Source organism: Manacus candei, unplaced genomic scaffold, assembly GCF_025592945.1.
Source record: "Manacus candei isolate 608988 ecotype Guabito, Panama unplaced genomic scaffold, ASM2559294v1 h1tg000043l, whole genome shotgun sequence".
Taxonomy (NCBI): Eukaryota; Metazoa; Chordata; class Aves; order Passeriformes; family Pipridae; genus Manacus; species Manacus candei.
Window position 1 is genome coordinate 15,880,210 of NW_026138091.1, and position 12,599 is coordinate 15,892,808.

At 39.9% G+C, this 12,599-nt stretch overlaps 1 protein-coding gene across 1 annotated transcript in view; it reads left to right on the forward strand.

The window, feature by feature from the left end:
* Positions 1-2,927: 2,927 nt before the first annotated feature.
* Positions 2,928-12,599, forward strand: part of CAPZA2 (capping actin protein of muscle Z-line subunit alpha 2) — a 31,407-nt gene continuing 21,735 nt past the window's right edge. The window contains exon 1 of the mRNA XM_051795312.1: positions 2,928-3,236. Within this exon, the coding sequence (XP_051651272.1) occupies positions 2,928-3,236 (309 nt within the window). The remainder of the gene's footprint in view (positions 3,237-12,599) is intronic.

A 12,599-nucleotide genomic window follows, 5' to 3' on the forward strand; every position in this document is an offset into this window, starting at 1 on the left:
TTTGGGAATCTCAGGAATTGGAGTATGCCTCCCATCAACCCACAGGACTGTGAGGATTTATACCAACAGGTATCAGGATGCAGAAAAACTTCCCATGGAAAGGAGCAGGCAGCAGGGATACAGCCTACCACACCTTTCTGGCCACTCCTCCTGTCCCACTGCCAGGAACACCATCTGAGCAGGACTCAGAGCTTGACCAGAGTCCACCTTTGTCCTAGGAAACAAGAGTGTAGTACATCCTCCAGATTAAAGGAGTAAGCACCAAATACACTTCTCATCAGTTTGTCCTCTGAGCAGATGCAATAGACAAAATGTCAATTTATTTACTTTATTTTTTTCTGCATTGTTTATCTCAACCTTTGGGGCCAGAGCAGGAGGAGAAAGGAGGCGTGCTGCGCTAACCGCTATGCTCCATCGCCTCCTCGCGTCTTCAGGATGGCTTTAGCACAGAAACTGCACTTCTCTCAAGCCATTTTGACAGCCCTGCAGGGAGACCTTGCAGGAAGAAGTGCTGCTCTCTCCCTCCCAATGGTACTCAAGGGCCAGGGGTCTGGCCCTATGAAGTCAATACAGAAAGAAGTGACAGAAGCAGTACAGCAAAATAGCAGGGTACGTGATTGGTAGCTCTGTCATATCTGATCAGATCCAGTAGAACTCAATAGCTGTTGTTTGGGTTGGGGTTTTTGTTTTGTTTAATTAATTTGTTTTTCTCTCACTACATCAGTAAACTGCACGCTGCTCATCAGACAGATCTGCTAGCCCACACTGAGCTTCAGGTAGTGGGACTAGGCATCTACTAAGATATGAGCTACCTAGGGAGCAACAGGATGTTTTGTTGTTCTGTATGTGATTGTAGTGCAAATTAGCCTTCGATCAATGTGTAAAGAAACTGGCATGTGAAAAAAGGTGAATTTTATAGCATGAGAAGATGTGCTGCTTGGAAATCGGCTGTACTCAATTTAAAATAGCAAGTAAAGATATATGACTTCAGATAAGATGCATATAAATTCCAAACTAACTTGTGTATCACTGCTATTTCCGAAGTCACTTCTCAGTCTTGACATCCTTAAGCCTCATCTCCTGAAATTTGCTCTGCATCTCCAGGATTACTTTTAGTTCTCCTTTAAAATCCCTCTGAAATTTTCATATTCTTCCTGAAATGACACACAATCACTCCACAATACTGAGTCACAAGGCAAGAACACTACTTATTTCTGCATGATTATTCATTTCCCATTAAGTCCTAAGGTCACAGTAAATCACCTGTGAGGATACTATCCAGAAGATTCCCATCAGTTTCTATGATGACTACGCAGTCCTCCTCTGAATCATTTACTTCATTATGCTAGTTTCAGCAAACTTCCAAGAAAAAAAACTAGTCTAAATATGGTACATCCAATAGATAGATATATTAACTCATAAGAAAATTATTCACATTTATCTGATAAGATCTACCTTTTTGAACTATCCTACTAATAAATATTAAATAAAGCAACATTCATGGCAAATCCCAAGGTGTGTTAAAAATTAACAGGAGCACTTCACAGACCTCCTCAGCTAATTACTCTTCAGACTCCTGGGTGGAAGTTAAAGTCCTGTTGCATGAAACAGAACATTGCACAATGCCTTTCCATGCTACAGACCACTACCTTTTATTATTGAGTCCAAAAAATAAATGTGCGATATTCTAAACCCAAATATCTCTTAGATGCACCTTTTCTGTTCTACATTTCACCACTCTACATCTAGCAATGGCCTAATCAAACATGAGCTTTGGTCATCCTTTATTTTGTTTCTCACATAAATAAACTATTGTCCATTACCTTTGTACTCCATAGCTTCAGAAATTTTAAATCTCTTCAACTTTCCTGAATCAGCCAGGTTGTCCAACCTATATATTCATTATTTTGACTTATTTTCATTTACATCCTTTGTTCATATATAGATTTTTGATGCTATTGTGATATCCATGAATCCATTTGACTGTAACAACTTTTTGTCGAATATCACTTTCCTTCATTTCCATGCAACAGACCTGTTACTGCATCTAGAGTGACAGCCCTGAAAAATTCTACAAATATTAGCAATAATTTGCTCTCCTGCATGTGACAGGATTTGTGTATAAACACTCACGCAAGAAAGACAGAAGTGGATGAACTCCATAGCATAAAAGAAGCTGGCTACATTGACACCACTAACCATGACTGACTTTAGGTGTACCCTGACACCTGCGATTTTCCAGTCAATGATGAGCTTTTCCTTCTCTGTCATAACTGGGGTAAAGTGCACTGTGCTGGCGTTGAAATGTTACAAAGAGTTATCAGTGGACTACGGGCAATCCTTGTGAGTCATCATCTCAAACGCCCCTGTGCACCTGCATGTCGCACCACTGGATGACACACTTCATGTTTCTCGGTCTTGTGGTAAAAATTTCCCAACCTATTTATTTTTCTGTTTCCTCCCACCGACCAAATTCCATGTCCGATCTTCTACAGTATGAATCACTTCACACAGTCTGTTTCCTCAGTCACTGTCAGTCGCACCAGACTGAGCCACAACCTCCCCCAGCACCCTGTGGGATGCTGCGGACAAACCTGCGGCCCTCGCCCTCAGCACCCACATCCACTGACCCGCACTGAGCACCCTGCCAAGGCTCTGCCTGAAACCCGGACATTCTCCTCCTACCTGAAAGGAGGCTGTAACCGGGTGAAGGTCGGCCTCTTCTCCCAGGAAATTAGGGACGGGACTAGAGGACATAGCCTTAAACTGCACCAGGAGAGGTTCAGATTGGATATTAGGAAGAATTTTTTTCATAGAAAAGGTGATTAGACACTGGAATGGGCTGCCCGGGGAGGTGGTGGAGCCACCGTCCCTGGAAGTGTTTAAGGAAAGACTGGACGTGGCACTTCGAGCCATGGTCTGTTGACATGGTGGTGTTGGGTCACAGATCGGACTCGATGGTCTCCGAGGTCTTTTACGACCTAATCGATCCTGTGATTTTCAGTTCTGCCTACCCCCGTTTCTCGTTGCTGTCGAACCAAGGACAGCACGACCACGCCCTTCACTCCTGGATCCCCACCCACCCCGCGCGCGCGCAGGCATCGCCTCCGCAGGGAGCGCGCGCGGGTCCCGCCCTTCCTGCCGGGAGGAGGAGCCGGGAGGAGGAGCCGGGAGGGGGCGGTGCAGCCGACGGGAAGATGGCGGACCTGGAGGAGCAGCTGTCCGACGAGGAGAAGGTAGGGATGTCTGGATGGGTGAGGGTGCTGCGCCGAGCCGCGCCGCCCTCCTGTCCCCCGTTCCTCCGAGCCGGCGGGCCCAGCTCGGCTCTCGGCCCGGGTTCCTGTTGTCGCCATGGCCCCGGGCCGGGCCCGGCGGGCGGTGGGTCGGGGGAGGCCGGGGCAGGGCTGGGCTGGGCTGGCCCGGCCCGGCCGCATCTCCCGCCGCGCCTTGTACGGTGCGGCCCGGCGGGGGCGGCGCCGGGGGCGGCGGGCGCTGTGCCGGCCGTGTGCGGGAGCGGGCACGGCACGGGGAGGCAGCAGGGACGCGGAAGGGCTCTCCCCTCCCCTTCCCCCACCTCCACTTCCCGTTCCCGGAGCGCCGTGCCCGTGCCAGCCGGAGCACCGGGCCTGCATCCCCCTGCACCCTCGCAGGCTGCGGGAGGAGATGGGGAGCAGGTGATTGCGGAGAGGAGCGGGGTGTGGGCGTGAGGAACGCTGTTTTACTTCCTGCTAGGAGGCATTAACTGGGGAAGCGTAAGGTCAAGGAGCAGACGGCCTGTGTTAGCGAGATGTGTGTATAATCTCTTTTTGTGGCAGTTGGAAATTTAGATTTAAGGCAAATTTTTCTAGAAAAGTCTCACAAGGAGTAGGATGTCTTGTGAAACCTCAGTTATCACTCCTACTTGTCATCCTCTGTTGGATCCATCTTCATGGCAGCTGCCTGTTCCCAAGCTAGGGTGTGGTGTTTTATCTACATTGTGCTGGTGCACTGCTCATGCCTTTATGTAATGCATGATCTTGTTCACTTTAGACTTTAAAAATTTGGATTTTCATGGCTGTGGAAGCTGTGAGATGCCACAAATGTGAGAGGCATCAATAAATGATATTTCAAACTTGTTTGAAGTTAGAAGGATGTCTAAACTGTTTAGGTGGTTACAATAAGACAGATTTTCTGTTTGATCACTTTTCATGACAAGAGATGCACTGACGTGCCAAGGGATGTGTAGCACCAGGATCTCTTTGTCTGTTTCTCAAGAGGTTTTAAGACTATGCCCTCTTCTATGTAATTTACATTCAAATACCACCTCTGTGTTGGTACAAGCAGTAATCTTATCAAGAAGTATAGGTGGTAATACATGTTACTTTTAGCCCCTTATAGGAAATACAAGTAACACTGATCGAGTGCGTTGTACCTAGAGGGTGTGCAGAAAATACTTAGACTACAAGTTATCTTGTCATCACTGAATGGTTGGAAGGACCTTGGAGGTCATTTTGTAGGGTCATCTATAGGATGCCCAGGACTACCTGCAGATGGCTTTTGGAAATCTCTAAGGACGCAGACTCCACAACCTCCTTGGACAACCTGTGGCAGCCCTTGGTCACCCTTGCAGTAAGAAGGTGTTTCCTGGTGCTCAGATGGCACCTCCTGTGTTTGATTTTGTGCCCATTGCTTGTTGTCCTGTCAGATAAGAAAAGGCACAATGACAGTTTTATCTTGTCTCTGAAGCACAGTCTGTGCTTTTGTGACTGATGGAGTTTCCTGAACTTTCTTCCATCCACTAATTTCAGGGTTTTTTTCTCTGAAAATGGGCGCAGACCTTCTAGAGACTCTTCCTGTCTTGATATAAGTAAATAGAATGAGCACTCATCCATTGTAAATTTAAATTGATTACTTATCTGCTTCAGTCCTGTATATAATTGATTGGCCTATATGAGTGGAATTTTCCAAGTCTGAGAGTGTATTTTATTGGCTAAGAAAGCAAAGATGGGTAACCTGCAAACTAATGGAAAAACAGGCAAATATCTATGTAGATTTTGTGATGCCTTAAGATTTTTTTTTCTGATGCATTAAGTTGTTGTATCATTGTAAAATAAAAATGTTATTTGAAACATTCAGTTTACTGAGCTAAAAAAAAATCAGCTGGATAGCATTTGACAAGCACACCCTTCTCACTCATCCAGCTGGGACTATAAATAAATGTAGGAGTAGATGCAAACAGGCAAACATTGATTTTTCATGGCAAATAAATCACGTTACTCATTTATATACTTTTCTCCCCTGATACAGAACTGATAGTGTTGAAGGCTGATGCAGATGATGGTGGTGATGTAGTTTTGTAGCTAATTTCAGTAGAAACATAACTAGAGCCCTGGTCAAAACTTCTGAAATTCAAGGAGGGAAGAAGGTGAACCAAATAACAGAAGTTTTTTTGTATCAGATTCCTAATAATTATGTATGAGCACTAGTAAGTAGGAGATCGAGTGATATAGCCCCTTGATATGACAAGTTCTGGAAGGTCTTGGATCCATATCTTACTTCATGTGTAGTCAAAAGACTTAAGTGTTGCAAAGACAGTAAGCACTTGCACATACCTTATTCTTGCTAGATTTAGGGTGACTGTGTTTAGCTGTAGCATAATTCAAATTTAAAACTGGCAGTGTTTAGCATAATTGAGAATACAGAAGGGGCATAATTGAAATAATGGCAAAACAAAGAGTTACAGTTCAGGTAAAGAAGCTGTAAAACCAAGGAAGAAGAGCCAGTTGCCAGAAGGAGTATGATTTCAATATTCAGGATTGCGTGATTGGTTTTGAACTTGTTCCTTAGATTCACATTTTAGTGTGAGATTTTTGAAGCCTTGCTTTTCTTTCAATAATGATAGTAAGTGTGAGGATAAATTTGAATAAGCATTTTAAAAAAAATCTGAGAACTATTTGGAGTAAATAAGTTGTGTAAGATTTGTGTAGATCCAAAGATCTGAAGTTGGACTATTGCCAGTGAGAGTTACTGCCTTTAGCATCCAGGACCAGCAATTTTTCAGTGCTAAAGACAGTTTTTGTGAGCCACAGTGTTTTGTAGTTGCTTTATTCAGGTAGGTCACTGAAATTTCAGAAGCTTTTGGATATGTGGAAAACATAAATTTATGTTTGCTTCAGTTTATAAATAAAAATTAGGTGTGAAAGTTGTAAATCTTGAAGCTCTGAACTCTCAAGCAATGGAAAATGATCACTTCTGTGCCCTACCTATGGATAAGGTAGTTTTATTATTTATTCAAAACTAACAAGTTTTGAATGCAAAACCTCTTTATGTATCCAGGATATTTGAAGTAGTTTTATTTAAGTCTAGTAACCATTTTTTCCAGTTCAGTTTTATTCCAGTTTCTGTAGAAATTGTTTTCTTACCTGTGGCTGTGTCAAACAAATAAATATATATAAAAATATTTTTAATGAGCATATTAGTGTGAACATAAAAGGTACAATTTATCTACATGAATATAGGCAATGACTGATGGAAGGTACTGATTTTACTGTAAACGTTGCATTTGCTAATGTAAATATTCATTAACAAACAACAGCACAAATGAAAAACAACACTAAAACTGTTTAAAACATAAAGCTTGTGTTCTGCAGTTCATTTTTGGTGACTTGAAGGGACACGTTTACTGTAGGTTTGTTTGCACAGAAGTTAAATAGCTGTGTACATCTCAAGATGAAGGCTGAGAAAATGAGGATACCTTCAGGGAGGAAAGGGGAGAATCCTCTTAGGAAAGGATAACACATGAATTTTTTTAATGCAAAATTAGCCCTTCATTCCTGAACATAATAAATATGGGAATTGTCAAACAGTATTAAAAAAAAAAAGAAACCACACCTCTTTCAGTAAGCTTATGTCTCAGTAGTTTCACTTGCTCAGAAAAGTGGGGTTTAACAGTGGGTCAGCTTGCTGTGATTAGAAAAAAAACTTCTCTTATGATGAGGAAGTAGTCCTATTTTTTAAAATGAGCCTTCGTTGCTTCCTGGTACTCCTGGTGCATTGGGTAATTTTGTAACTTCTTAGATTTATAGGTTGTGACACCTCATTTAAGTTATAAAGGTTGAGGTCTTACACCACCTAAACTCTGCAGTGTAGTTTTGTCAGATAAAGGAAAAGTCAGTGCTTTGGAATGAAAAGGCTGTGCCAGTAAAATGCATTCTCTCTCGTGGAACTTTGTCTTTAAAATGTAATACGCTGACAGCACATTGCACTTGGACATACAAGCCCACCACTGTGGGAGGCTCAGGTGTTTCCTTAACACAAATATAAACCTTTCTCCTGTAACTGTTTTGGAAACATTAGCAGAATTTTTGACTGAAAAAATGTTACTTTTCTAAAATCTTTACATGTGTTAAAGCAGTTCCTGTGCTCTAAATCGTTAATTTTGAAAGGATTTAGAATTCTGACTTTTAGAATTGTGCTGAATGAGACTTGGAGACTGTAAATGAGTCGGAGCCAGATTTGCATAACCTTTTCTGGGTATAATTGCAATGTAATCTATAAGGTAAACTTAAGGTAAAGTCTTGCAAGTATCCTAACGTTCTTTCTTTGTAGTTTATCAGTGTACACTTTGTGCAAAAGTGCAGCTTTACTAACGTGTCTCACAGAAGGACCTTATGAGCATCCTGGTTCTTATTTGTATTTAAAAGTTAAATGGAACTGGAAATGCTGTAGCAGGATCTGGTGAAAGTTTGAAAAACTTTTAATACTTAAATGGGTAGTAACTCAGTTACTTTTTAAGCATATCTGGTGTTTAATTTACTATACTATCAAAGCTATGAAAGTTAATATTTTTTCCTCAAGTGAAATGTAGCTGTGTGTAATGGTGTGGAAGGAATTGTTTTTACAAAGATGAGGTTCAACTCCATGGTTACACTTTGATAACATTTTGAGGAAATACTTTAATAAGAATGAGAAAGTTGGGAGTGCTTCTCAGACTGACATGTAGTTCTGAATATAGCAGTCCTTCAAAGATTAAGATTTTCACGTACATCTCAGAATGTCCATAAAAATGTGTATGAAAATAGCGTGTTGTCTTAAGAATTATTTTTTTTTTTAAAACGCACCAATACTGTTGAGATTGAAGGACAGGACAGAGATCTGAATCACTTTGTTGGGGAAGTATTAAACACTATCTGAAGAAATGATCATGTCCTGTATGTGTAACTGCAAAGAATAACTTTGTTTATTTCTACAGTCATACAGGCTGGAAGAAACTTCTGGACATAAGTCAAATGCTGCTTGTTCAAAGCAGACCAACTTAGATAAGGTTGCTTAGGGACTTGGTTTGAGTTTTGGGTATCTCCAGTGATGGAGATGATACTGGCTTTCGGGGTGAGGTATTGCAATGTTTGACTAAACCCATGGTTAGAAACTTTTCCTAATATTTAATTGTTGCAGCTTGGGTCCAGTGCTGCTTGGACTTGCTGCTGGGTTTTCACTGTGTACCTCCAGAGAAAGTTACTATGCAAAGTAAAATTTTCTGCCTTTCTGACAAGTTTAAAAGTAATTACTTGAAGCTTGAAAATGAACACAAATGAAACCTGTATTATATTTATAAGTGATTTTTAAAACTGCCGTTCATATAGTCTTTTCCTATTAGTAGTCTGAAAAATTAGGTACTTTTTGTGGACCTTTTGTGGACTTTTAACATGTTATTGAGTATGTATAATGCAGTGGCAGCTCACAACCATCTTGCCGCCTTTGTGCTCACAAAACTTATGCAGAAGCTTGCTACCCAGGAAACCTCATAGTTTAAATAGATAAGAGAGACAAAGCGAACCAAAAATAGAGAAGAGCAATAGAACAAGTTATTGGAAAACCCAGTAATGAAACTGGAGACAATTTCTGATATAATAGATATGATTCTATTGCACACCAACACAATCATCAACTGTTCTGCTGTGAAAGTCCATCTTTGGTTCATTTCAATTTTGGCCATCAAAGAAGAGCAGGATATAAGGGGTTTAGTCATATTACTTATCAAAACAGTATATTTTTTTCAGGCAACACCATATAATATTCATTTTCAGTTTCTGAAAGTGGGGTGTAAAGGGGCTTGAACTGCTCATTGAGAAATGAAAGCAGCTTTTTCAGCATATGGCAATTACTTTTTTTGTAATGCTTTAGTTAAACGCTTCTGAAATGTAAAATACTTCAGATACTTTCTTAACTTGACAGAAGGTGTTAAAATTTTTAATAGGTAACTCTGAGAGAGGATTTTAAGACACTGAAATTGGGAGGGAGAGACATACAGCTAAGATGGCACCTTATTTTTCATAGAGCAAGCTCTGAGACTGTTCTCTTTCTCTCCCCACCGCTACTGAATTCAGGCTTGATGTCCTTGGAGTATCCAATTATAACAAATTCTCCTGGGCTAGGAGGAAGACTCACTTTAAAAATTTAGGTTTTGTAGTGGAAGAATTCTTTTCAAATATTAACCAAGTGCTTTTTAGCTTATAGTGGGTACCACTTTATAAGGATTGCCGAGAAAGAGAGGCTCATGTCTTAACAGGATGCCTTGGTTCTGTATGTGGGAGATGATACTGTTGGTTTCTTTCTTTGTGAATGAAATCTTAGTTAGCCGTGTCTTATACCTTTTATTTCTCAGGCAAAAGTTAATGCTTTTGCTTTTCACTAAATGTAAAATTTTACTATTTTTTCAGTTTTCAATGAATGACTTTTGCAAGGAAATAGGGATAATTTTTTGTATGCTGCTTATCTGTTCCCTATCTGATCCATAAGCTAAGTATGCAATTGCTCAGCTGCTAAAGGTTTTATGGGTAAGATTTACTCATAATTTTGCATTAGACCAATGCCTGCACTAGATATTTGTCAAATTACATGAGATTTCTGTTTAGCAAAGGGAGTGCTAGTCTCTAACATGCTTCTCAATACAGTATTTTGTTTCTTGGGCTGGTTACATATATTAGGGCTTGACCCTACAATGAAATAAGAAGTACCAAAAAATGATGTAATTTCAAATACTGATATGTTGAAGCACCCAATGGATAGTCTCCCAAGACTGGAATTTAATGCTACTTGATTGGACACATCTCCTTCTCATCTTTTTTTTTTTTTCCTCCTTTTTTTTTTTTTTTTATTTTATTTTGCCTTTTTTTTTTTTTTTTTCTTTTTTTTTCCAGAAAGTCCTTTGGAAGTTACTGAAAGCAACTTTTGTCCAAGTTGTGAACCTGAGATGTTATGACTACCACATGAAAGATAAAAACTTGCAGTTAAGACACTTCAGGGAAGAATGTTCTATATGACAAATTTGGGAAACGTGGCCCTACCAATAATTTTAGAATCCCATTTGCATATATGGAGTTTTCTTAGCCTATTTGTTGTCCAGCCAACTACTGAGAAGACATGAACTTTCAGGGAAATAAAGGTGTGAGGAAAAATAATATAATGTATTCTACTGTCTGTATTATAATTACAAGCAATTTTTTCTACTTCAGAGATTTTATTAATTGATGCTGATAGCTGAAGCTAAAGTCTCAGGTTGATCTTGATCCCTTCACATCTACAAACAAAACTTATTTGTTTCACTAATTTCAGACCAGTATAATACTTTTAATTTCCAAGTTAAAATCTGTGAAAGCTTGTGACATTAAAATTAGATATAGTCAGGAGTAATAAAGTTAACTGCAAAATTACATGGGGGAGATTTATGTTCTCTAATATTTTTTTTATGGTTAGACTTGTGTATTACCCAAGTAACATATATTGCTTTCACGTTCCCCTTTGCTATCTGTGGCTGATACAATGACTTTCAGGAGTCCTGTTTTATGTTTGGGTTTTATTAATCCTTCATCTTATCTTACATGCTGTGTAAAGTGATTTTAAGATGGAGACTGTTACGATATTTAGATATTCTGCTGCGGAAAGGCCCTACAGTGAAGAATCCAGCACCTTTCAAAGTGGTTATTTTTATGAAAATAAATCCCATTATCCAAGTCAGGTTTTCAAGTAGAAAGAAGGCAGCTAGAATACCTCATGTTGTGTAAGATTTACTTTTTGCACCACTGTTAAATGCTGGTACTGTTATATAGTCTTAAATACATGTGTATTAAGAATAATTGAGGAAAACACACGTTCTACAGATGCAATGCAGCTCTAGGCATTACTAATAAGGAAATGTCTGTTCAGTCGAAGCCATAGACGTGGAATGTGCCCCTCCTTTCCTGTGCCACAGAACCACATTTTTGCAGTGTTTTCTTCCTCAGTTCTTCCAGAAGCAGAAGTGAATTGAATACTACAGCACATTTTTCGGTTGAGCCTGGTAGGAAGGCAGTTGCAGCACTACTTCTGTATTCATTCCCTGTCTACCAGAGCCTTAGTTCCACGTTTGTGTGAGATGATGCATGTTTTGGGATGCTGCTTCACTGTTTGAAATTATGCCTGGGGGTATGGTGAGGTTTCATTAGAGGCTGAGAAGGCAATTTGCTGCTGACGTGGGTTAATCACTTCCTCACATGTATATTCCCAATGCTTGTCTAGCTGTTTGAAGGCTTTTTCACCTCACAAAACTGTCAGCAGGAAGGAACAATAATTATTTAAAGTTCTTTTATAAGTGAATTGGTTGCTATCTTCTTGCCACCTTTTAAAGCTATTCTTTAGCTATATGAATTTGCTTATCTGAATATTCACATAAATAGATGAGCACTGGTGATGCATGGAAGTTTGTAAAAATGCATCACAGGGCTTATTTAGGAAGAGGCAGGGAGATTAGTCATTTTGTTGGCAGCAGCAGCATGGTATTAGGTCAGTTCATGCCATCTAGGAAACACCCCCAGCTCCTTTATTATTTTAAAAGATGTGTGGTCATTGCTGGTGTAACATCCTAGTAAGTATCTAACTTAAGGATTTAATGAGCGCTTGGAGACAGTGATACCAAGTGTCTAGCTACCCAAAACAGAAGCCAGTTATATTTTCTTTAAACGCTGAAGGGTTTACAAACTCAAAAACTATGTTGGTGTTTGCAGTGCTGACAGAGCATCAGGCATTGTATCTTGCAAATGTTTGCACCTTAGACTGTGTTCCTCGATGTGTTGTTACATGTGTCAATGCAAAATTCATTTTGGCTGGTAGATGTCAGAGCTGCATATTGAAAAATAATGGTACAGCTCAAGCTGAACTCAAACCACGAGTTTGAATCAAACTCAGAACTCGATAAAACTAGATAAGTCTTTTGTCCAGTATCAGTCCAAGCAGTACAAGCAGAATCCCTGAATGACTTGTATGTTATTGTGAGTGTGAGTTACAGGGTCTTGAGAGAATTGGAACTTACCTGGTTTAAATCAGTTTAACTGTTAATATTTCTGTAACTATGGGTTAATTGTGAGAAACCCCTGTAGTTACCTGTAAATAGAGTGGGTCAAGACAAAGCCATTTGTTTAGTTGCCTGCAGACAGGTTTTCAATAAGAACTACAACAGAAGGCATGTGTGAGAATAGACCTCTCTGGACTCTTTACTGTTACTGGAGCTCTCTTCTCCCCAGTGTGATATCTCTTCTTTTTTTTGCCAAACATAGGTTCCTGTGAATGGGATATATATTGTGTTT